Genomic DNA, 25,236 nt, shown 5'->3' on the forward strand with positions numbered 1-25,236 from the left:
GAAATGCTTCCTGCCTGTGAACCGGAAGTTCCCAACTCGTCAGGGCTTTGCTCTCCATCACCAGGCACAGGAAGGGTTAGAAGTAGGAGCAAAATATAATGCACATGCACAGACACCGAGCTCTCCAGTGACAGGGCCTGTATCAGAGACGTCTCCGTGCTCCCCACAACAAGGCCTATGCACAGACACCGAGCTCTCCAGTGCTAGGGCCCGCATCAGAGACGTCTCTGTGCTCCCCACAACAAGGCCTGCGCACAGACACCGAGCTCTCCAGTGCCAGGGCCTGGATCAGAGACATCTCCGTGCTCCCCACAACAAGGCCTATGCACAGACACCGAGCTCTCCAGTGCCAGGGCCCGCATCAGAGACGTCTCTGTGCTCCCCACAACAAGGCCTGTGCACAGACACCGAGCTCTCCAGTGCCAGGGCCCGCATCAGAGACGTCTCTGTGCTCCCCACAACAAGGCCTGCACACAGACACCGAGCTCTCCAGTGCCAGGGCCTGGATCAGAGATGTCTCCGTGCTCCCCACAACAAGGCCTGCGCACAGACACCGAGCTCTCCATTGCCAGGGCCCAGATCAGAGACATCTCCGTGCTCCCCACAACCAGGCCCACGGGGCCGAGAGGATGCACAGCTTCATTTGAATTTACCTGAGCATGGCTGTCTGCATACACCCCCCCACACACACATAGACACATGTGTGAGTGAATGGATGGAAACATGGACTGCTTTTAAAGTAGTCATACTTTTTGTGTAGGCTTCAGTAACTTCTAGCCATGACTTATACCAATTAAATTGCTTTACACAAAATATAAACGACTGAAAATGAGTTAACACTACATATGGATGCTTTCATGAGTGACGGTGTGGCTTTTACTAGAGGTGAATCAGTACAGTTCCTGATAAGTGTAGATTGCCCACAACCTATCACAGCCTTCCTTACTAGGATGCTAGGGTGTCATTTTGGATAGTACCAATTAACTAAAATTCAAATGAAGTACAACACTCTCAAAATAATATTAAACTCTTGAAAATGGTGAGTTCTAATCCCGTGGTACTGTGGAGCACCTTACAAAACAATTTTCTTCCCTCTGAGTACTTTGCTATTTGACCAAACATCCTTCTAAGAAACACTTAGCAGACTGTTCCACTACCACGACTAGAACAGGGAAGACAGGCTGGGCCTGCAGGTGGCTGGACACGGTCCCCTCTTCCTCATGGAGAGTCTACACAAATCCCTGGCTTCCGCACTCACACAGTTCGTCTGCTAACATTGCTCCAACCTCACCTGTGATTCTCTGCAGCAAAGGTGACAGCTCAGACTCCTCAGAGAAGACATGGGCCAAAGCTTTCTTCACCCTTTCTTCGGCTTCTCCCAGGTCTTTGTCCTGTGTCAACTCTCCAGTGACAGAATAGACATATATGAGGAGGACCAGCAGCTCCTCAGGGCTGTAGTCATCATTGGTTCTCTGGCTTGAGGTCTTAATCATAGGTAGCAGCTGATTTAGCACGACCGCCATGGTTGAATCCCCGAGGCTCTGAAACGGTAGCAAAGCACAGAGAGAGATGTCAGCCTTCCACAAAGACGTAACTCGGGGTCCACACTAGTTCAAAGATCTTCATGGCACTTCTTGACCACACTGTCTTTCATTTCTGTGTTTATTAATCCTGGCTATATATAACACTGTGAGAAGTGTGGTATTAGAATTTTCATTCTGAGAAACCCATTTTTTAGACTGGCAAGTGAAGTTGCAGGCCCTTTGATAAAGACCTTATTGCTCAATCTTATTGAGCAAATGCGATTGCAATTTTTTAAAAAATAAAATGCAAGTGGTTCATCAGGCTGCGGTGTAGCTCTGGGGCAGAATGTTTACCTAGCAGGTGCAGGGGTCCCTGTTTGATCCCCAGCTCTGTAAGAAAATGTAAGCACTTCGAAAACTCGAAATTGTAAACAAAAATGTAAAGTAATACAATTTAAAAAACAAACCTGGCAGATCATCTATTTAAACAAATGCTGATGTTCCTTTAGCAGAATGTATATATTCAAATGATTGCTAATGCTCCTTTCAAGGAATCTACATATTCAAATGAGTGCCAATGCTCCTTTAAAGGAATCTACATATTCAAATGAGTGCCAATGCTCCTTTAAAGGAATCACTGTCTTGCAGGGTATCTTTTTTGATATGCTCTATGTTGGCAAACATTAGCCGAATATTTTATAGCGACCAAAGCCCATTTCCTGCTGCATCTGGCAAACAGAATAATGTCACAAACTGGGCAATTTCACTGAGAATTGGTTTAATATTTATTTTGGTGAAATTGAAGATAATTCATTTCATTTTTTAGTATATATTAATTTTCTTCTTTTATTTTTAGGTATGGGTATTTTGCTACATGTGTGTGCATCATGTGCATGCAATGGTGACAGAGGCCAGAAGAGGGCATTTGATCTCCAGGGACTGAAGTGCTAGACAGCTGTGAGCTTCCATGTGGGTGCTGGGAACCAAACCTAGATCCTCTGAAAGGGCAGCTAGTGCTCTAACCACAGTCTACCACTTCAAATAAAGTCTACCACTAAAAATAAAGGCACGCAAAAACAAACAAACAAACAAAAGAACTAGGAATATGTCAAAAGGACCCAAGAGCCAACTGCAAGACTTCCCAGTTGACCACAGGTAGAGTAATTTAAAAACAACATAAAGTAGTATTTTCATATAACCTAAATTACACAAAATATATTCATCCCTTTATATTGATTCAAATGTGATTGAAGTAGGGCTGTAGTGCTTGCTTTCCAAGCACAAGGACCCCAGTTCAATCCCTAGGACCTGTGTAGGGCGGTGGATTCACTGAAGCTGGCGTTAGAGGTGACTGTGAGCCCCTGACATGGGTGCTGGGACCAGAACCTACGTCCTCTGGAAGAGCAGCCAGCACTCTCAACCACCGAGCCATCTCCTCCGGCCTGCTGTTTTCTGAATGCCGCTTCTCCTCATGAGAAGAGAGAAAAGATCAGAGACTCTCCAGAGCGAAGCCTTTTAAAGCAAAAGAATGTAAGCAGAACAGCGGACATGTGGACACGGTGGGATTCAGAAGGATGTGTGGCACAGGCTGCATGGCCTTGGGGAAACTGTCTAACACCTCAAGTTTCAGCTTCCCCATTTATGAAACACAAGTGCCCGAATATTAGCTAGCCCCATAACACAGGCACACGTTTACAGAACACTGGCACACACTGCTTCAACCACTCCGCTTTAAAAATGAAGTAACCCTCACAACAGGATAGTCTTAATAGAGACTTAAACATAAGGTGACTCGTGCTCTGAGAGCTAACTCTACAGAATGCATCTGATACCATGCATCAATGGCCATCCTTCACCAGATTGTTCTGTGAACTCAACAAGCGAAGTCAGTCATAGCGCGTGCCTGGCCCGCTCTGTCTGGGGATAGCACATGTTCTAGGAACAGGACACTGGCGGTCTCAGAGGAGGGAGGGGCAGCCTGCAGACACCGAGCGTGCAGTCTATCATGGGACTTCACTGCAGCATCCAGCGAACGGCCAAAGAGAATCAAATGTTACTAAAAGCTGCTACTGAAGAGGCAAGCACAGCCAACCATGGCCAAAATGGAGGGTTTAAAAAAAAAATGGCTTCTTTGTAAAATCACTGGGATTAGGTTTCCCGTTCACCTTTATACAAGCAGGCTTACTAGTAGGAGGTAGAGGACCTGAGTTGGGTCTAGGGTGACAAAGCATTTTGTTATTTCTGCAGTCTGGGATCTTGTTATTCTTGAGTCAGATGCCAGCAACTCCATACAAAGGCTCTCTTTAAAAGGCATGTTGTCCTTAGAAGGGCTGACTGTGAAGTCAAGAGCTGGTCTCTGTTCTGGCAGGAGGACCATACTCCATATGGCAGCAGGCTGCTCCAGGCTGGCCCCACCTGCTCATCTGAGAGCAGAACCTGCAGCCACTCAGTGGAACTCCAAGCCACCAGCAGAGAACTCTTCCCAGAAGGCCTGTTAGCCAGCATGTGCAGCCTGGTGAGATATTGCAAATGGCGGGCCTTTGAAAAGTGCCCAAACACATTCTGCCTCCTCATAGTATCTGCCATAATTAAAACCAACCTGTTATTTAGAATAATTTTGAGGGAATCTGAATTCCCCTTTGTACCCCTCAGGCAGAATGCAAAACTGTATAATTCATTGATATGGCCAAGTCAAGACATATCTATTATGCAAATAGATATATATAGATACAAAAATAAGTATATTATTTAATTAATAGTCAAAAACAATACATAACAAAGAACAAAGTGAGACACAGGATATGAGGGACTCAGAGGTGGAGGAGCAGGAAGCAGCCATGTCCTAAGACAGTTCTTAATGGAGGTGTCTGATTTGCTTTGGAAACAACCAAATCCTGACAAAGGTACATGGCCAACTGCATTTTGAACAGCCAGCATCCAATATGAGGGCGAGGCAAAGCTCTAAGAGATGAATTGTAGGGATCCTCCCTCCAATAAGTATTTCATATACATGGACCAGGAAGGTAGGCAGAATGATGTTCCACTTCCTGCAGTCTCTGACTATGTTATCACATGCGGCACAGAGACTGTCCAGATGTGATTAAGACTGTATGTGAGGCGCTTCCATCGCTGCGATCGAAACGCCTTCTGGAAACAGCATGAAGAAGGACAGTTTATTTCCTCTTACAGTTGCAGAGAGATTCCAATGTCTGAGAAAGGGACAGGAGGAGCAGCTCAGTCGGTGGCAGCAGGCTGAGGCAAAGTCCGCTCACACACACAGAAAGGAGGAACTGAGGCTGGAACAAGGGACAGGCCTCACTTCCCCAAAGTCCCACCACCTTCAGGGTAGTCCCAGACGACGAAGAGCTAGAGCTGCAGGGTAAGTCTGCTGGGGACTTTCAAATGCCTGGTTCCCAAAAGAAAAGGGCTTCCCGGAGCAACCATTTCCGAAGTCGAGGTACGCGAGCACTCAGCAGCCTGGGCCTTTCAGGATGTAGGTCCTGCCCTAAGGAGCATTTCCGATTGCATTCCCATCTGATGAACCAAAGTATCATAACGACAGCGGTGTCAGCTGGGCCCACCCTGCCCGCACCTGTAATTATATTTCGGTCACTTGCTTGCCGGGTGGCATGCTGTTCACAGCTTCCTGCTCTGCTTTGGCTCTGGACTCTCACTTTAAGCCAGTGAGCAAGCAACCAACCATGCCACAGTATGAATATTAAGGTTTGGAATTGTTATCTTCTACATAAATTAGTCCATTGTTTTTCAATGTGGTTTTACTTAAATTTTAGGACATGAGCAAAATATAGGCAGATTATTTGCCAGAAGGTAGCAGAAGGTTGGGTGCTCATTCTCATCTGGAGCCTCCTGAACAACCTTGCTCTCTGCATTTCCATCGGCAGTCTGGTCGTCTGGTCACACATCACAACAGCCCGCTAAGAAGAGCTTTCATGGTGGAGAGTCGACTCTGCTGTGAGAGCACCGGCTGTTTTCCGGAGAGTCCTAGTTTGGTTCCCAGCACCCATATCAGATGGCTTACAGCCACCTGTAACTCCAGCTCTAGTGTCATCTTATAGCCTCCTCAGACACACACACACACAGACACACAGACACACACACACAGACACACACACACACACAGACACACACACACACACAGACACACACACACACATAGACACACACACACACAGACACAGACACACACACACACAGACACACACACACACAGACACACACACACACACACATAGACACACACACACAGACACAGACACACACACACACAGACACACACACACAGACACACATATAGACACACACAGACACACACACACACACAGACACACACACACACATAGACACACACACACACAGACACAGACACACACACACATAGACACACACACACAGACACAGACACACACACACACAGACACACACACACAGACACACATATAGACACACACAGACACACACACACACACACACACACACACACACAAATCTTAATCAAAGAAAACAGAGAAGTTTATAGCATCCTGAAGCTTCTCGAGCCTGTACCTCCAAACAACTTCACACTTCTCTAGAAAACCAGGTCAAAGGCCTAACTAGAACCACACTGCCAAGTTTGTCCCAGCAGCAACCCCAGCTTCCTGGTACAGGTTTTCGCCCTGACCACTTTTCATGTTGCTGTGACAAAAGCAATGTGAGACTGTAAATATTCCTTTTGGAATGTGGTTTTCAAGTATCTGTTTATCACATGGGAGAAGGCATGGCAGCAGCAACAGAGCGCCCTGTGACTGTGGGAGCTTGTGCGGCAGGCTACTCATGTGCAGTAGATTGGAAGCAGCACAGGCAGGTAGGACTAGGGTAGCTATAATCTTCCGAGGCCCACCCCTTAGTGACTTCTGCCAACCAGGCCTGTGTTTCTCAGCCTACCTAATGCTGTGGCCCTTTAACATAGTTCCTCATGTTGTGGTGACCCCCACCATAAAATTATTTTCACCCTACCCAGGTCTAGCCAATGGACAGGACATTCTCCACAGTTGAGTGAAGAGTGGAGACTGACTTTCACACGTATTCTGGTGCCCCATATTTGACCACATCCCCTGGATGGGGAGACCTGGTGGCACTCAGAGGAAGGATAGCAGGCTACCAAGAAGAGACTTGATACCTTATGAGCATATAAAGGGGGAGGAGGTCCTCCTCAGTCACAGTCATAGGGGAGGGGAATAGGGGGAAAATGGGAGGGAGGGAGGAATGGGAGGATACAAGGGATAGGATAACCATTGAGATGTAATATGAATAAATTAATAAAATTAAATTTAAAAAATTATTTTCACTACTACTTTATAACTGTAGTTTTCTACTGTTATCAATTATAATGTAAATATTTGATATGCAGGATATCTGATATGTGACTCCTGTCAGGGTTCGAGGCCCACAGGTTGAGAACCACTGTCCTAATGGGGACACATCCTTCAAAATACCACCAGGCGTTGAGGCTTCATTCTGAAAAACAAGAGGCTGTGGAAGATATTGTAAGGTCCAGCTCTAACACTGCGGATCTTGCGATAAGGCAATGAGCCTATGTTATTTGCGTAGGCCCAGCCTAGTCACGGAGTTCGTGAAGGTGGAGGCTTTCCCCAGCTACAGCCAGAGACGAGCTGATGCAGCGATGCAAAGACACTGTTCCTGAAGATGGAGCAGAGAAACCACAAGCCAATGAGGGCAGAGGCCATGGAAACGGAAAGGACAAGGAAACAAATCCTCCCTACAATCTCCGGAGAGGAGTACATCTCTGATAACATTTAATGCTGATTCAGTAAGATCTCCAGAATTATAAAGTAATAGATGTGTGTTTGGAGGTTTGTGGTCCATTGGTGCAGCAGCAATAGGGAATTAATGCAAGTAGTCTGTAAGGCAGAAATTGAGAAGATCAGTGGTTTCATAGTTTAAATGTTTGTCCTCTTGAAACTTCACACTGGAATTTAATTGCTTATATGTAAGTACTAAGCAGTGAGGCCTCTGACAGACCCCTCAGGGGTGACACCGATGCCACTAGGAAAGGCCCACTCTTGGCTCTTCCACCGTCCACCACGGCCTTGATGCAGCAAAAGGCCCCAACAGATGCTGATATCTCGATATCAGACTTTGCAGACTGCAGGGCTTTGAACCTGTACCAGAATCTATTCATTACGTTACCCACTGCATTTGCACAAAATGAACCAAAGCACAGGCATCGATAAAATAACAAGTGACAGATGAGTAAGCAAGAGCTTGCATGAATAGACACCCCAGTGGGATTTACTTCATCTCTATCCAAGGGTTGGGGGGTGTACCAGTAGGGATCTTCAGGGAAACCACAGAACGGAAAGGCAAAGAGTGACAGCAGAATTCAAACTTACTACATAACTGGCCTACTACCAGTCGGCCCTGAATCACAGGCTTAGGAGCTAACATTCACCAGGTGTGTGATTACACAGGACAGCGACTCTCTACATGGATCCAGGGACTTCTGAGAGCCCAGAGTCCCTCCCCAGAGGGCCAGGAGTTCAGAAGTACCTTTATGACAATGCCACGGCCTCCCTTGCCTTATTCTTTGGGTGCGCTCTGACACTAACAGCACAAATGTATAGTGAGTTAAAATAACTAGTAAGTTAAGAGGTCAGGTGCACATCTCCAAAGTAGCATTAGTCACTGTGGTGTTTTGAAGGAGACTGCCCCGCACAGGTGCGTGTATTTGAACCGTTGGAGGAGGCGTGGCCTTGTTGGAGGACGCACGTGACTAGGAGATGGGCTTTGAGGTTTCAGAAGTTCACCCCAGGCTCAACCTTTGTCTCCCTGCCTGCTGCCTATGGATCCGGCTGCAGTTCTCAGCTACTTCCCTGGCACCGTGTGTTGCTCTAGGATGATGATATCACACTAACCCTCTGGGGCCTCGTCATGAGGTCTCTTCACAGCAATAGGACAGTGACTAAGACGTCACTATGCTGTTCACACCAAGCTCTGTGCACATAGTTGACATTAAAAACAAAGAAAGAGCTAGGGTGTAACTCTGAGCTAGAGCTCTTAAGACTTCAGTTTGATCTCTATCCCTGAAAAGAACAACAAAAACCCACGTTTTACTTAAGGGTTCCCTGGATGAAGTTGGGCTTGGTAATAAATACCTGCGATCTCAGTTATAGGGAGACTCAAGCAGGACGTGGGGGACGGAGAAGAAGGAAGAAGAGAGACCTCAGCCATAATTTTAACAGTGAATATGACAAAACAAAAATGATGTGTAAGCCAGCCCTTCTTCTATATAATGATTTCTCTCTTCGCAAATGATGAAGAGGGAACTGAACTAACTGCTGGTCTTAAGTTCCTTCAAATAATGACAAAGTTATTAAGGCTGGGACGTTTGCCAAACAGATAACCAAGTGAAGTGCTGGATGCAGATGCAGGTGCCTATACTTTTGGTACCCATGAGCTAAGGCAGGAGGGATGCAAACCTAACACTGACCTAGGACACAGAGCACGTGTGAGTCTAGCCTGGGCTATAGAGCAAGACTTTGTATCATGGGGGAAAACAACAACAATAGCAAATTGAGGAAAGAACAAAGGAATCAATTGTTTGAGGAAACAACTAATAAAATCTTGGCTTCTAAACAAAGCTTTAAGGTTTAGAAAATATCACTTTGCTGCTGTCAGATTTTCTAGTCTTACAGATTTTTCTGATAAGATCCGTAGTGATATTAAAATGTGATTTTTCCCCAAAATTGCACTATACAATGTATGAACATTTGTAAGGTCTGTAACTTTTAGTGAATCAGAGCTTCTAAAACCAGGCATAGGAGGGGGGTGGTGTAAAAAAGTCCATCCAAAATATATGCCAGCAATTTTAATGCAAAAGAATACATAAAAGCTCATTGATTTCTAATTCCACATTACGACTTCAAGAAATCAGTATTGCAGAGTTTAAATATGGTATCAAAAATAATATTCCCACACATCTGGAAGAGTTGCCAAAACACTCCTTCTCCAGGGATCCTCTTTTTATGTGTTCTCCAAAGCAGCAGCTGGCAGCCAGTGAGCAGGAACAAATACGAGTGTCTGCTGGTTTCTATCAGCAGAGATTTAAAAATTCAAATTGCAAACTAATGCCACTTTCACTTTTTCTCTTTTTGTTTAAAATAATAGTTACATTCTATGAAGTATGCTATCTACACTAGCCCCTTGAGACAGGGCCTCTCTATTATGTAACTGTCCTGGAACTCACTGTGTGGGTCAGGCTGCCCTTGAACTCAGAGAGATCCATCTGCTTCTGCCTCCCAAGTGCTGGGATTAAAGGCATGCACCATGACACATGGTCGGACCTCTAATTTTAAAGTAACAAATGTTTTTTAAAATACTATAGCTCAATTTTTAATAACTAAAAAACATCAATAGAAATAAATAATAGCTGTTATGTGAATTAGTTACCACTCTATTTCCTCGTCTTGACCTTATACCTCCTGTTTTGCTCAGAAAGCATCTATCTTAGGAGTATGTTTTTTATTTTAAAGTAACAAATGAAAATTTTAAACTTTCTGTTTTAACAACTAACACAGTAAATATCACATGGATAACTTAAATACCATTCTAAATTCATACTTTTCTATTCTTCTTCCCTTCCCATGGCCAGCTGTGGCCACGTTCTGAGAGGAGGCCAAGCAATAAGATAAAAAGAAGATGGATCTCCGGGGCCAGAGTTTCTCAAGTGCAACGTGTATATAATTGTCTTGGGACCCCTGTTGAACTCATCAGGTCTGAGGCGGAGCCTGGCCAGGCTGTCTCTCTAACACGTTCCCAGGTTGAGATCGATGCTATTTGTTCATCCATAGATGCCATCATTTGAGTAGCATCTAGAACGGGCCACTCGGCTCTTCCTAGACAACAGCCCAAACGTGAGGGAGAGAACCCTGCTCAATTCGCTGTGCGATATCCTTAGGTTTGGTCCTCTACTTGGCTGCTAACCATGCAAACGGACAAACGCATCACATCTACTGAGATCTCTCTCCCTTGCTACAAACCACCACCAGCCTACTGGTCTGCTCCATTTGGACATGCAACCAGCAGATTTAATTCACTAGACCTACAGCTGGAATCTTTTCCTGAGGGACTATGGTTTGCTGCTCTGAACCACTTCCCTTTGCCCCTGTGTGTTTGCACGTGGCTAACTCTTTATACAGGATGTACTTTTCTCTCCATTTGCTCTTAAATGTCATCTTCTCTAGCCAACCCTGGGTCTGAGTTAAATGTGCCTTCAAACCTGTTCTTCCCGCTCTGTGCCTATGCTGCTGTGTGCTGCCATCCTTCCCCCAGCTGACTGGGTTAGAAATTTAGACTGTGCTGGAGTTTTCCCTTGCTCCTGCCTCATCAAACCTGTCAGGGAGCCCTGGTGACTTTGTGTGCGTATCTCGTCTTCTCCATGCCTTCCTTTAACAGCCTGGGCCATTACTTCCAGCCACGATCTGACTCATTCTAGAATAAAACCACGACTTCCTTAGAATTATTTAGCGGCGTACATGCTTTTTACCCTCTTGGCCCTGAGTATCTGTTCAGCCCCATCCAGCACGATTCTTTCTCTCACGGACTGGGCTTCAGCCCTGACCTGTTTCCATTTGCCTCTCTGAGTTTGCACACGCTTATCTCTCTGCATGGCATTGCTTTTCCCATTTCTTCATTTGCTCTCAAGACTCAACTCAAATATTATCTTCTCTAGCCTCTGGCACTGAGCTAAATGTGCTCAGTTGAGGATCTCATGGAAGCTTTTGTGTCTCCTTTACCCCAGATTTCATTACTCATCTCCAGTTCCCGAGAGAGAGAGAGAGAGAGAGAGAGAGAGAGAGAGAGAGAGAGAGAGAGAGAGAGAGAGAGAGAAACCAACCCATAAAATAAGCACACAATTGTAAACTGTCTCACCCCTACCCATTGCCCTACATCATAAATACTACTACTTCAGAAGCAATTCAGGCTGAGAGAGGCTACCTTGCTAGGATGTAAGGCGGGGAATGGATGATGAGCTGGTGTGTGTGTGTGTGTGTGTGTGTGTGTGTGTGTGTGTGTGTATGTGTGCATGGCAGACACATGTGTATGTATTTGTGTGTGTGCACATCTATGTGCTGCTGCCTGTGTCCTTGAAGGCAAGGAGAGGGCATTGCCTTCCTCCATCACTCCCTGTCCTTTTTTTCTTTTTGAGACATGGTCTCACATAGCTTGGAGGCTGCTGACTAGCCAGATGGACTGACCAGCAAATCCCCAGGGATGCTACTGTCCCTGCCTCCCCAGTCATGGAGTTAGAAGGAGGGACAGCTTTTTACAGAGGTCACAGGGATCAAACTCAGCCCCTCATGCTTGTGCAGCAGGCACTCTTTGACTGGGTGACATCCAGCCATGAACTGGGTAGACTGGGATTGTCCAGCACACACCTCTTCTTTAGTGCTTCCTGGCCAGGAGAGAGATTAGTCTGTGGGAAAGAAGAATCTAGACCCTTGGGCAAGGGCGGGCTGTACCAGTGATTTCAGCTAAAACAAATAGTCGAGGAAGCCCAAGTCATGAGGCAATAAATAAACTGTAAGTGTAAGAGCAGTACAGATGAATGTAGCCCACCAGAGGTGGCGCACTGACCTACAGCTCCTTAGAGCCCTTGGCAAGGCACCTCAATCAAGACAGGACCAGCCACAAACATGAAGGCCGACTGTGACTATGCCATGCCTGCCTCCGTCCCTCACTCTCATTACAGGCAGCTAAAGTCTCATACAAAAGTACCTCAGACATAAGCTAGCAGTGGCTTCGAGTTCTGTCCCACTGCAGCATACGGCATGTGCAGTGCAAACAGCGCAGTGCTGTGTGTCACGTCAGTGAGATGACTCTGTGTACACACTGCCAAGCCTGATGACCCAAGTCTGATCCCTTGAACCCACATGGGGAAAGGAGAGCCTCTACAAGCTGTGCTCTGTCCTCTACAAGTGTGCCAGGGCACATGCACACACACACACACACACACAAAATGAAATAAATGAATAAATAAACAGTGTCCACTGCATGCTTACCTCTATATGAAAAAATGTAATATACTTAAAAAATTTATTTAAATGTGCTACACTGGGACTATAGCATGAGCTTGAGGCAGCGAACAGGATGAGAGTGTCACACCACTGAGGAAAAAGTTGTCTGGACAGGCTCAGTGCGCTTAGGTGGGGAATGGAAGGATGGTGAGAAACGAGGCAGAAAAAGAGCAGATCCCTGAGGACCGCTCAGGCAGCTGGTTGTGAGGACTTTTGCTTTTCTTCTAAGATACAATTCACAGGGGTTTTGAGCAGAGACTTGCTGTGATCTGATCTGTTTTAAAGATTACCACTCAGGGTGCAGTGAAAAGAACAGAGCACGGAAAGATGGGGCGGAAGCAGGAAGACAGGAGCCAACTCAACAATGCAGGCGGGAAACACTGCGGCAAGAATGCTGTCAGCACTGGCCTGCACACCTTGATGTTCCTGCCATGAGAGTGGAGAAGGCACACAAAGGATCGTAGCAGGAGGTGGTGTAGGGGAAATGGCAGGCAGGAAGAAATGTTTAGAAAGAGAGAGGTTTAAGTCCAGGCCTAGGGTAATGAAAACAATAGCGTGCGCAATAGAAAGTCAAGAGCAGTATATCAAAGATACAGGAGAGCAGGAAGCAGCTGCAAACACAGAATGGGCCATCTCAGAGCGTGAGTGTTCACCTATATTTACTCTCTATTTGGGGGCTTTGGAACTAATTGGCTTTCTGTGCCTTCAGAATGGATGATTCTGAGTGACTGAGAAACAGCAATGTCCTCATGGTTGTAAAAACAGGTTCCATATGCTTTCTCTTCTTTTAAAAACGCCCACAGCTGAGCACGGTGGCATACCCCTTTCATTCCCCCTGCTGCAGAGGCAGAGGCAGAAAGGTCTCTGTGAGTTTGAGGCTACCCAGGTCTACATGGTGAATTCTAGATCAGCCAGAGATACATAGTGAGAGCTTGCCTCAAAAATAAAATGACTCATCAAAAAAACAAAAACAAATAAACAAAACTTGCTCCCAGGAAAATCTAAGATAGTCACGCAATGGAACATAATAGAATAGTGAGGAAAAATGATCCATATTTTAAAGCAAAGGCAAGGATAAGTCTCCAAATAAAACATTGCATAAAAAGCCAGAAAGATAACATTGTAAATTATAGAAACCATGGAAAAGTAATCTGTTTTTAGCAGTCTCTATCCCTGCTATGAAGGCGTGGGGGCAGGGAAGGCATGCCTTCCAGAACTGCTGATAATCTCCCAGGCCGAGCTGGGTAATGGTTACACAGCTGCCTCTGCTTAGTAAAAATTCACTGAGCTGTACATTTCAATACTATACTTTACCTCAGTACATTTTTTCTAATGCCATTATGCCAGGCCACACTTCCTGCATGCTGAGAAGAGCAGAGCCATCCACTGGGAGCTCTTACTACAGATTAGCATTTATCCAAAGCAAGAGCAGGAAAACATAAAATGTTTACAAGTTGCATCAAGCAATCTCACTGGGACACTTGTACCTCTGGCTAAGGGGACAGGGAAAGGCCCCGATGTGGGGGAAGGAGGAAAGAACAACTACAATGGCCGTTCAGTTTAAGACACACAGATGTTTCGTGTGTGTGTGTGTGTGTGTGTGTGTGTGTGTGTGTGTGTGTGTGTGTGTGTACAGACACATTTGTAATGTTTTCTCCATCTCTTGGGAAATGATGTGGTGTTGCACTTCAGACAGGGCTGCCCAGTTAAGCTGCTTTCTGTAAACAGGCCAGCAGGGCCTTAAGTTGCATGAAATGAGGAGCAAGTGACTTCTGAGGGCACCACAGAACACCACAGGGAGTTGGGAAGTGTGCGTCCAACAAAAGCGCCAGCGATCTGTCTCTCTCTGGCCACCTCTAATGATTTAAGAGCTCTGCACCATGTTATCATCAATCTATTACCGTGATGGAGCAGCTCCGAACTGCAGTTTTTAAAACGCAACTATCCGTGACCTAAATTTCCTGCTGGTCCTGCTGGCCCCAGGTTAGGCCTGCTTGTCTGTCATCAGGGGACCCAATATAAATTTAAAAAAAAAAAAAAAAAACCAGGTCAGCTCTGGGCTTTCCAAAGCCACACTAAGAAAAACGCAAATGGCACGCCTGCAATCGGTACCAGCTCAGTGTCCACACTCTGCTTGAACTGTTGGTGGAGTCTGTCCCAGTTATAACATATGCCACAGTGTGAATATATTAGCTTAAAGCCTGTTTTAATTTCCTTCTCTTCTTGCTTGCCTTTCAACTTTTTTGTTTGTTTGTTTAATGTGAATGGGTGTTTTGCTTGCATGTATGTCTGCACGCCATGTGCATGCAGTGCTCACAGAGGCCAGAAGGGGGCCACCGAATCCCCTGAAACTGGAATTACAGATGTTTGTGAGCCACTATGTGGGTGCTGGGAATCAAACCCAGGTCCTCTGAATAGCAGCCAGTGCTCTTAACCCCTGAGCCAAGTCTCCAGCCCTTGGCTTGCTTTTTAAATCTGGCTAAGCAACAAGCTCATAACTCTTAGCAAGGAGCAGAAATGATACAGGTTTTAGTTTTGACAACCTAAGTGCTCTTTGAAAATAAAACATAAGTCTCTGTGAAGAACACACTAGTAAATTCTGTGTAGAATCTGACTTCCAGGATGCTTGGGACAGAGCTAAGAGATCAAATGCTTGTAGAAGATGGGAAAATGGGGGTGCAGGGGGGCAATGGAAAAGCTGTTACCTGGAGAACTGTTTTAACACCTTCCCCACCCCACACTGGAGGCAAGGGGTCTGGCCTTCGGTGGCCCAGGCCTCAGGCTTGCTTAGGAGAGTGACTTTTCCGTAACAGCCTGCTCATATTCACGCTCTCCAGCATGGCGTGGGGGCTAAGGTCTTGGTGTCTGCAGGAAACGATGTGGGCAGTGGCACTGCAGACTAGATCAGCTTAGGAAAGTTCGGGAATATTCTCTACCAAATGAAGGGCAGTGCCAGAAGCCAGGCCTGAAGTCAGCGGGGTGGCCCATGCTCTCTGCTCTCTATGCTGACCCTGCTTCCTGCTGCTCCACTCACAACGCACCAGCTTCTCCCTGGACTCAGCAAATCAAGCAGTTCCTCCCCTAAGGTGAGTATTTAGAAGGCCGGACTCTTCCAAGAGAAAACGACATTTAAAAAGAAAGACAGCCTGAGAGGAAGCCAGATGACTCTGCAGTGGCTGAATTTCTGATTTAATGGTAGCTGGGAAGCACTTTGGCATAGAAAATATTTCTGGGTTTCCTCAAATTAGATTTTACAGAAATTAACTGAAAGCTCTTAGTATTGTTCTCCTATTTTTAAAGTGTACTAGGGTGTAAATTTAGAAAGTAGACTTCACATTTCCATAAAGGAACGGTACAAAGGGCTATAATTTAAGCTAGTGCAAAGCACTGAAATCTCAGGGTCTCAAGTTCTTGCCCCGTACCCCATACCTCACCAGGCTCTTGTGGGAAATAAATAAGAAGGGCCCTCAACTTTGAAGTATGTGCGCTTGCTTTAGCACTACCTTTATTGCTATTTTATGACCTTCCTCTCCAAAGGGAGGCTTCTATTTATGGGGGGTCTGGTGAATTGGATGTATTTATACACCCCTGGTGATTTACCTGTCCACTACGCTCCAACCTCCCAACCAAGACCTGGCCATTTGTTACTGGGACGCCTCAGCCATGAGGTGCTGTGCGGCCACATCCCGGTCCTGCCAGTTCTTTCCGGCTGCCTGGGGGACAGCTATGACACGGATATACAGCATCCACCACAGTACAAATCAAGAAGCCTGAGGCCACATCCAACCCAGCTGATCCCATGGAGTTTCTGGCTTTAGTCATGGCCACGTAGAGACACCAAAGGATCCAGCTACAAGTAAGGGTGGTTAGCAGCTCTGTGACAAACTCTGAAAACAAGGAGGCTATGGGGAGATGGGCATGGTCTCAATGATAAACCCCCAACACGGCCTCTGCCCTGCAAACGGCAGGAACAGCAACAATACATAGCGTCTCCTCACATTTCCTTCCAGGCTCAGCAACCACAGTGTTCCTTGTGTACTGAAGGAAGCTCAGCGATGCGAGCCTTTAGAGCTGTGCTCTTCCCCGTCCGCTCTGACTTTCAGGACTATGCCTCCACTTCCTTTAAAGTAGTTCCATATACATTTTGCCACAGATTCTATTCCTCTAAGAAAATGAGAAAAGATAGAGAGGCCACGAAGTGAATTGGAGAAGGGAGGAGGAGGAGGAGGGAGGAGGAGAAGGGAGGAGGAGGAGGAGGGCAGGACCGCAGAACTATTTGATTTATAGATGTTTATCATTATAAAATTTCCTCTTAGAACCACTTTTTCAGTACCTTATAGATTTTTATTATGTTGTTTGCTCAATTTTGTTTGTCTCAAAATAGTTTTTTTACCCATTCATTGGTCAGGAGCATGTTGTCTAGTTTCCACATATTTGTTAATTTTCCAAAATGTTTCGGTTACTGATTTTCATGCCATTGTGACTTTAATCTTTTAAATTTTATTCAGATTTTTCTGTGGTCTTTTAAAGTGGCTTATCCAGCTGAGCCAGCATGCCAGCCCTAAAATATATTCTAAGTGGAGTTCCAGAATTTAAAAAATAGAGAAGAAACACACTGGATAAGATAATAGGTCTAAGTTTTCAGGAGTGGTTAAAAGCGATAATCACCAGACACAGGATATAAAATATACACCAAGCAGGGTGAATGTAAAAAACAACAAAATCTATAATTAAACATCATAAAGCTAAAAAATCATTATTAAAACTAGAAAGATGAGGAAGAGAGAGGAAGAAATGAGCATACACAAAGAAGTCTGAAGAACAATTTAAATATTTATCACATATAAGGAAAACAGCTTTATAATGGCTGCAAATGTGTTAACAACAGTAGAAGGACACAGTAGAATCAACAGCCAAAGTAGCTGGGCTGGGAAGATGGCTCAGTGGATAAAGTGTGTGAACAAAAGCTCTGGTCCCCAGAACCCACGTAAGGCCAGATGTGGTAGCATGCATCTGTAATCTTTCACTCCTGTAACATGGTGGGGAGTGGACACAGGAGGACCCATGACATTTGTGTGTTGGCGTGAACAACAGGAGAGCCTGGCTCAGACAAGGTGGAAGGTGAGGCTAACACCCGAGCCTGTCCAGTGACTTCCACACATGTGCCATGGTACGCATGGCATGCACACCAAGAAAAACATCACAGCACTTGCTGTCTTTGAGTCCTTAGCGTCAACACTAACACTAGGTATACCCTAACACACTGAAAATGCCGGTGGAATAAACTGACTGTATTCCCCATCTCCACTTCAATTAAACCAGACACTTGGAAAAATAAAATGAGACTCACATGAATGAAGTCCTCATTTTGTTAGAGTTCTGTGGTATACAGTAAATTCACCACAAAGTTAGAAACATCTGCTGACATGAAACAGTGAATCCCCACAACCCAGTCTCATGCTATGTTTTCAGTCAAAAGAAATGCCTTTTATTCAGCAAAGTTAGCATGGAGAGTTCTGTGCGTAACAGAGATTCCTATCAGCCATGCGAATGCTACTGCCTGTGCGGCGCAGCACACAGCCTGGTGCAGGCTTGCCACAGACCACGTTGACTGTGCGGTGCAGCATACAGCCTGGTGCAGGTTTGCCACAGACCATGTTGACTACAGACAGGCTCAGCTCCAGTTTCGGTTTACTCTGGTGTTTCATATTCTGCTGACTGCAGATAAAACCTCCGCCCACAATGGCCATGTGTTTCAGCCATCTCCATGGGGTTCCACGGGTGTTTGAACTAAAATATAGAAACTCATAAGGTGCCCTAACAAGTAGAAACATAAATCTTGTATAGGATTAATAACTTTCCAACTTAAGAGTTGATATTATTAGGAAAAAAAAGAACTTTGTTTCTTAAAAACCATGTAATAAGATACATTTTAGCTTGCTTCAAGTTTTTGAGTTTCTGGTCTTTTGAGATGAAAACACTGGATGTACAAATTCACTAAATACCAAAAAAAAAAAAAAAAAAAAGTTATGTTTTCCAAATTGTTCAAACGGAACATTTGGAACGGAAATACTATTAAATTTGCTTTCCCTCCACATGTGTAACTGGACTAGACAGTGTTGTAACATGTGAGTCACTTGCTGAGTCTGAACAACTATGCACGTATGGGTCTTTCCATTCTCCGTAGCGTTGACTCTATGAAATGTCCCCAATAGGCCCAGACATTTAAGCATTGGCCCTACATTCCTGGAGTCACAGAGTTAGGTCTGCCAGGTTAATACAGCTTCCTAGAGGAAACAAGACCATGCAGAGGCTCAGGTGGAAGAGGCAGAAAGGGACTTAAGGTGTTTTGTTTTGTTTTGTTTTGTTTTGTTAAGCCGAATAAAATATTTTTCTCAAACTTGAGAAATGAAAACTAACATTTAGCAGGATTACGGGAAGAAGAGGCCTGGCCTGCTGCTCCTTGTGAAATTCCCATTTTCCTCTGCTCTGGCTATTAGGACGGCAGAGGCTATGGTGGGCATCTCATAACACCTTTAAGAATAAGGCGGTGCTAGCCTCCATCTGCACCCACAAGTGGCCTAGAAGCACGGGAGCTGCCTTGCCCTCTATGTCTACACGTCGATGCCGCCCAGAACACTACTGTGGAATGTAAACACCTGATCAAGGCCCGACTTAGTCCCCACTGGCATCGCCAGCGTAACCAATGCTTTTAGCAGACTGTAAAATTAGCTGGGAAAGGTGACTTGCTAGCAGGGTGTGAATGTGAAATGTCCCCAACAGGCTCAGATATTCAGGCATTATGTCCCCAGATGATGTTGCTTTAAGAGCTTGTGGCAACTTTTGGGCATGAGAGCTAACCAGCACAGAGTTGTAAGGCCAGGCAAGAGGGTTATGGAGCCCTAGTTTTGTGCCAGACTGCAGCCTAGCTGGACTTCATTACCACAGTCACAATGTAACAAGCCACCACTCACTCCGGCTGACATGACACGCCCTCTCAGCTGTGGGCCAAAATCATCCTTAGGATGTGTCTAGTTGGACACTTTGTTACTGCCACGAGAGAAGAAACCAATACACTCATATTGAAAAACTCCCATCAAAATAGTCACTGACTATCCACACGAGTGAGAAAGGCTCGCTGAGTGGAGACTGTTTCTTGTGTTCAAGCATTCAGCTTTCTTACTGTACTACATAGTAACTCCGTAAGCTTTGCAAATAGCCACCCAAAAGAAAAGAAGGTTGTATTTCCCAGCCTGCCTTGCAACTTGATGTGACCATACAAACTAAAGTCCCGTTAGTGAGATAGTCAGCTCAGGTGGTGTGTACATTTTGGGGTCATCATCTTAATGGAACAAGCTATAGTCGCCACTTCCTCTCTGTCCCTGATTTGGATCCCTGGAATAAGAAAATTCTTGCAAACCAGACCATCTATGTAGACCACAAAATGCTAATAGTATTTGTATTAAAACAATGGTACCTGGGGGGGGGGGAGGGGAGGGAGTGCTATCACCAAGAAGCTAAATTGCTAGACGACTCTAGACGACTGTCGAAATATGAAAGAAGATGAATTTCCATCTTGGTGGTGTCGATTTTATGACAGCTGCCTGAAATATGCTCAGCCAGCAAACCATTATCTGCTCTGTGTCCAAAGGCTTTTCTAGATGGCCGGTGGATTACTTGTAAGCCATCTTAGTGCCTTAGGTACCAACAAACATGATGATTTTTGACCTGGAATAATATTTTGCACCAAAAAAAAAAAAAAAAACCAGCCTGGTATTCTTGAAAACATTGTTCCCAAAAGGAAACTAAGAGATTATGTACATTAAAAAAACAACTCCAACTGCAAGTGACAGCCCCTATACCTTTAGTCATTTGATTTCAAATGGCCTTTCATTATGCAAAATGCCTTAGCAAATTAAAGTAAGTCTTTAAGGTTTAAAATTATTTGACTTTGTAGAAGGAGGGAAGAAAACTTTCCTGGGAAGATTCAGGGCAGTGCCACATCCTGTGGAGACCATGCAGAATAAGCACACCAATCCAAACCCAGCCACAAGCCATGTGTCTGCTGCCTCTGCTAACAGGAGCCCTGTGCTGCCTCTGCTAACAAGAGCCCCGTGCTGCCTCTGCTAACAGGAGGAGCCCTGTGCTGCCTCTGCTAACTAACAGGAGCCCTGTGCTGCCTCTGCTAACAGGAGCTGTGTGCTGCCTCTGCTAACAGGAGCCCTGTGTGTGCTGCCTCTGCTAACAGGAGCCCTGTGCTGCCTCTGCTAACAGGAGCCCTGTGCTGCCTCTGCTAACTAACAGGAGCCCTGTGCTGTCTCTGCTAACTAACAGGAGCCCTGTGCTGCCTCTGCTAACAGGAGGAGCCCTGTGCTGCCTCTGCTAACAGAAGGAGCCCTGTGCTGCCTCTGCTAACTAACAGGAGCCCTGTGCTGCCTCTGCTAACAGGAGCCCCGTGTGTGCTGCCTCTGCTAACAGGAGCTGTGTGCCGCCTCTGCTAACAGGAGCCCTGTGTGTGCTGCCTCTGCTAACAGGAGCCCTGTGCTGCCTCTGCTAACAGGAGCTGTGTGCCGCCTCTGCTCACAGGAGCTGTGTGCTGCCTCTGCTCACAGGACCTGTGTGCCGCCTCTGCTAACAGGAGCCCTGTGTGTGCAGCCTCTGCTAACAGGAGCCCTGTGCTGCCTCTGCTAACAGGAGCCCTGTGTGTGCTGCCTCTGCTAACAGGAGCTGTGTGCTGCCTCTGCTAACAGGAGCCCTGTGCTGCCTCTGCTAACAGGAGCCCTGTACTGCCTCTGCTAACAGGAGCCCTGTGCTGCCTCTGCTAACAGGAGCCCTGTGCTGCCTCTGCTAACAGGAGCCCTGTGCTGCCTCTGCTAACAGGAGCCGTGTGCTGCCTCTGCTCACAGGAGCCGTGTGCTGCCTCTGCTAACAGGAGCCCTGTGCTGCCTCTGCTAACAGGAGCCCTGTGCTGCCTCTGCTAACAGGAGCCCTGTGCTGCCTCTGCTAACAGGAGCCCTGTGCTGCCTCTGCTAACAGGAGCCCTGTGCTGCCTCTGCTAACAGGAGCCCTGTGCTGCCTCTGCTAACAGGAGCCCTGTGCTGCCTCTGCTAACAGGAGCCCTGTGCTGCCTCTGCTAACAGGAGCCCTGTGCTGCCTCTGCTAACAGGAGCCCTGTGCTGCCTCTGCTAACAGGAGCCCTGTGCTGCCTCTGCTAACAGGAGCTGTGTGCTGCCTCTGCTAACAGGAGCTGTGTGCTGCCTCTGCTAACAGGAGCCCTGTGTGTGCTGCCTCTGCTAACAGGAGCCCTGTGTGTGCTGCCTCTGCTAACAGGAGCTGGGTGCCACCTCTGCTAACAGGAGCTGTGTGCTGCCTCTGCTAACAGGAGCTGTGTGCTGCCTCTGCTAACAGGAGCCCTGTGTGTGCTGCCTCTGCTAACAGGAGCTGTGTGGTGGCACAGAGTGAGGAATGGACTCTAGACGGAAGAAAGGAGCAGATATGGAACTTAGCTCTTGAAGAACGAACCGTTATGTGTTGCACCTTCAAGAGAAGATCAGTGCTGGGATATCAGAGTAGAGCTTTTCTCCTGGGTGACTCAGACCCTTTGCGAGTACCGGAAGTGGAAGTCATTTTGGCTGGCACAGAGACTGAGGAACTCTACAGCAATTGTTAGCATTGGAGGTAGAAGCTGGGTCCATTGTACATGGCTGTCTCAACTCAGGCGAGTTCTCTGTATACCCAAATCAGCAATGACAAAGCACAAAAGGTGCTTCCTTAAAAGCCCATTCACAGTCTAAAATAAAATGGAATATCCACAATACATTATTTTCAGTCACTATTATGGAGTAATGAAAGGTGCATGCACGCGCACAGACACACACACACACACACACACACACACACACACACCACTGTTTGAATTGTTTCAATTTAACTGTGATTACAATCTAGAACTGAGATTGTCAGGCTTTCCTAATTAAACTTCATTCTAAGGTTAATCCACAACAAATGAACATTTTTCAAAATAAAAGCATTATATATAGAATTCAATAAAACCGGCTCCAAGTTAATTAAGCCCATTTTCCTTCAGTGATATCCTGACCTCCTTCAAACACAGCATGAACAACTCTGGGGAAGCACAAAACTGCAGAGCAGCTACTAACACAAAACATCAAGAGCGAGACTGTGCTAGGCAGCTCAGTTGAAGGTGGCCCCCTGCACAGTCGGAGCTCTCCCCTCCTGTTCTGCTGGTGAGCGTGAGAAGTGTTTACCTGAGTGCATGCCAGGCATGTTACAGCACGCACATGCACGCGCACACATAAGCACATGCCCGTGCACACACACACACACACACACACACACACACACACACACACACACACACACACACACACACACAATCTCGTTCTGTACTGCAGCCCTGTGCGTGCCTCTATGGCTATCCCACTTTACAGACTGAGCCTCCCTTCCTTCAGCCCTGACTTTCCATTTCGCTCCTTCTCTATCGACTCTGCGTGCTGCCTCCCCGGCTCTGCCCCATCCCGAGCCTCGGCTCTGCCGTAGCTGTCATAGTCCGCCCTGAGGCGCCCTCTGCATGCCTCTCCTCACCTCTCCTCACCAGGTTCCCTGAAGACACACTCCATCTCACTCATGTGTGCATCCCTATAGTGCCCAGCAGGGATTCTTGCACAAGAAACAAGTCGAGCAAAAACTTGTTGAACTAGTAGTTTTAATATGGGGGTCAGGAAAGGAATTTAGCAACAGCTTTGAAAACAAAAGAGGAGCTGGGAACAAAAAGCAAAAAGCAATGATCTGTATCTACGACAAGAAAACAAAAGTGATCTCAGACACCATGGGATAAACATAAATATGAGTTAAGCCTTAAGTCATAATTATAGTGAAAGAAAGTACAGGTGAATGCTTGCATCATCTTGAGAAGTAGAAGACTTCAACCTGACACCAAAGGCAAAATCAACTGCAGCTACGTAGGAGAAAGCCAGCGCCTAGTGAGGCTGTAGGAGCTCAGCTCCCATCTTGCTACTGAAAGAGGCTGTCTCCTCACCTGCTAAGTAAGGGGAACAATGGCTGTTGCACACAGAGGCAGGGATAAGTGGATGACGCGAGGCCTCCCACAAAGTCTTCCGTGAACTTTCAAAAAATAAACCAAAAAAGAAAAAGACTCCAAAAAACAAACAAACAAACAAACAAAAAAGGAAAGAAGAAACAGATTTGACTGCATAAAAATATCATCTACACTTTAAAAAATACCAATAGTTAAATAGTATCAAATGACAAACATAAAAAAGATAAACATTGTTAGTACATTAACATGAATATCATTCACAAATTAGATGACTTCAATAGGAAAAAAAAAAGATAAGGATGAAGGGCAGAGCCCCCTCCCAGAAGAAAGCAGACTTTAGCATTTCAAAGCATAATAATGTGTACAGCTGGAACAACCAGGCATGAAAATACCCATGTGTTAAAGGGGATTGGTTTGTTTTTTTACTTTGCTTATTAAATTGGCAGCACTAATGATGATACAGTGCAGTCAGCAACTTTTGGAACTTTATATAGCACCTAAGTTGTCATATTGCTGTTGACTATTTGTCAACATTGAAATCCTTAAAATGCCTCAGAACCTACAAAAATGGGCATTTACGCTAAAGGAATAATTATTGCTATGTACAAAGGCATAAACTGCAGCCTTAGCTATATGGTAAAATCTGAGCATGACATGATCCAATAGAATAATCAGTAAATTAAAGGCTGTGATCCTGAGAGCTGTGATCTTATAACAGACATATAACAGCATGGATAAAAGAGAAAACAATAGGTAGGTGGGTGTTGCTATATGCTCTGTCTTCATTTAAATGACGGCAATGAACTGTGCGTGTTATAGAAAAGGCACAATAGAAACATGCCAACACAGTAACAGGACCTCTAGATACTGAAGTTACAGGTCACTTTGGCAAGCTGTAACATCTTAATTTTGTATGGTAAGCATATTCTCATAGTGAAGAAAATCTTCACTATGTAATCTTTTCCAAAAAAGAAAGACGCGGGTCCCTGAGAATAGACTGCCCTTGATAGTGGCTGCACTATGCTCCTTGGGAAAAGCATATAATGCCAAGCTCCCACTGGCAATAGAAACAGTATTAAGCGTGCAGTGATAAAGTTTAACTAAAGGCCAAACAGCTGAGGGAATATGTCATGCTTAATGCTCAGATAGCAGGAGAAGGAAAGCTGAAGCTATAATCTCATGCTTACTCAGCAGCAAAAAGAAAAAAACAAAAACAAACATTAATTATGGAAGATTTAGTGTTCTGCGTGGTCATTCTTGTAGAAATACTCCAGTGTGTTTATCTATGCCATAACTCAGATGTGCTTTCTGCACATCTGAAGAAACTCCTTCGGCTCTCAGTGCAAATGCTTGGTCATAGCAAAGAGAAAGATTAGTTCATGCTTAAAAGCTTGGAAGAGGGTATATGCTTACATGTTTGTATATTACTGAATGTGTGAGAGTGTGAGCTAACATGTATGTCATATGTGAGTGTATGTTGTGGCTTTCCAACTTCATAATAAAAAAGACCTAATTCCATAACAAAGCCAATGTGCACTCA

The 25,236-nt window shown here is 45.6% G+C and overlaps 1 protein-coding gene across 1 annotated transcript in view; it reads right to left on the minus strand.

Moving 5' to 3' along the window:
- SCFD2 (sec1 family domain containing 2) overlaps window positions 1-25,236 on the minus strand; it is a 315,820-nt gene that overhangs the window by 204,443 nt on the left and 86,141 nt on the right. Inside the window, 1 exon segment of the mRNA XM_084759717.1 lies at window positions 1,292-1,541. Coding sequence (XP_084615843.1) covers window positions 1,292-1,541 — 250 coding nt within the window.

This window comes from Acomys minous (assembly GCF_964271855.1).
Source record: "Acomys minous genome assembly, chromosome: 15".
Classification (NCBI taxonomy): Eukaryota; Metazoa; Chordata; class Mammalia; order Rodentia; family Muridae; genus Acomys; species Acomys minous.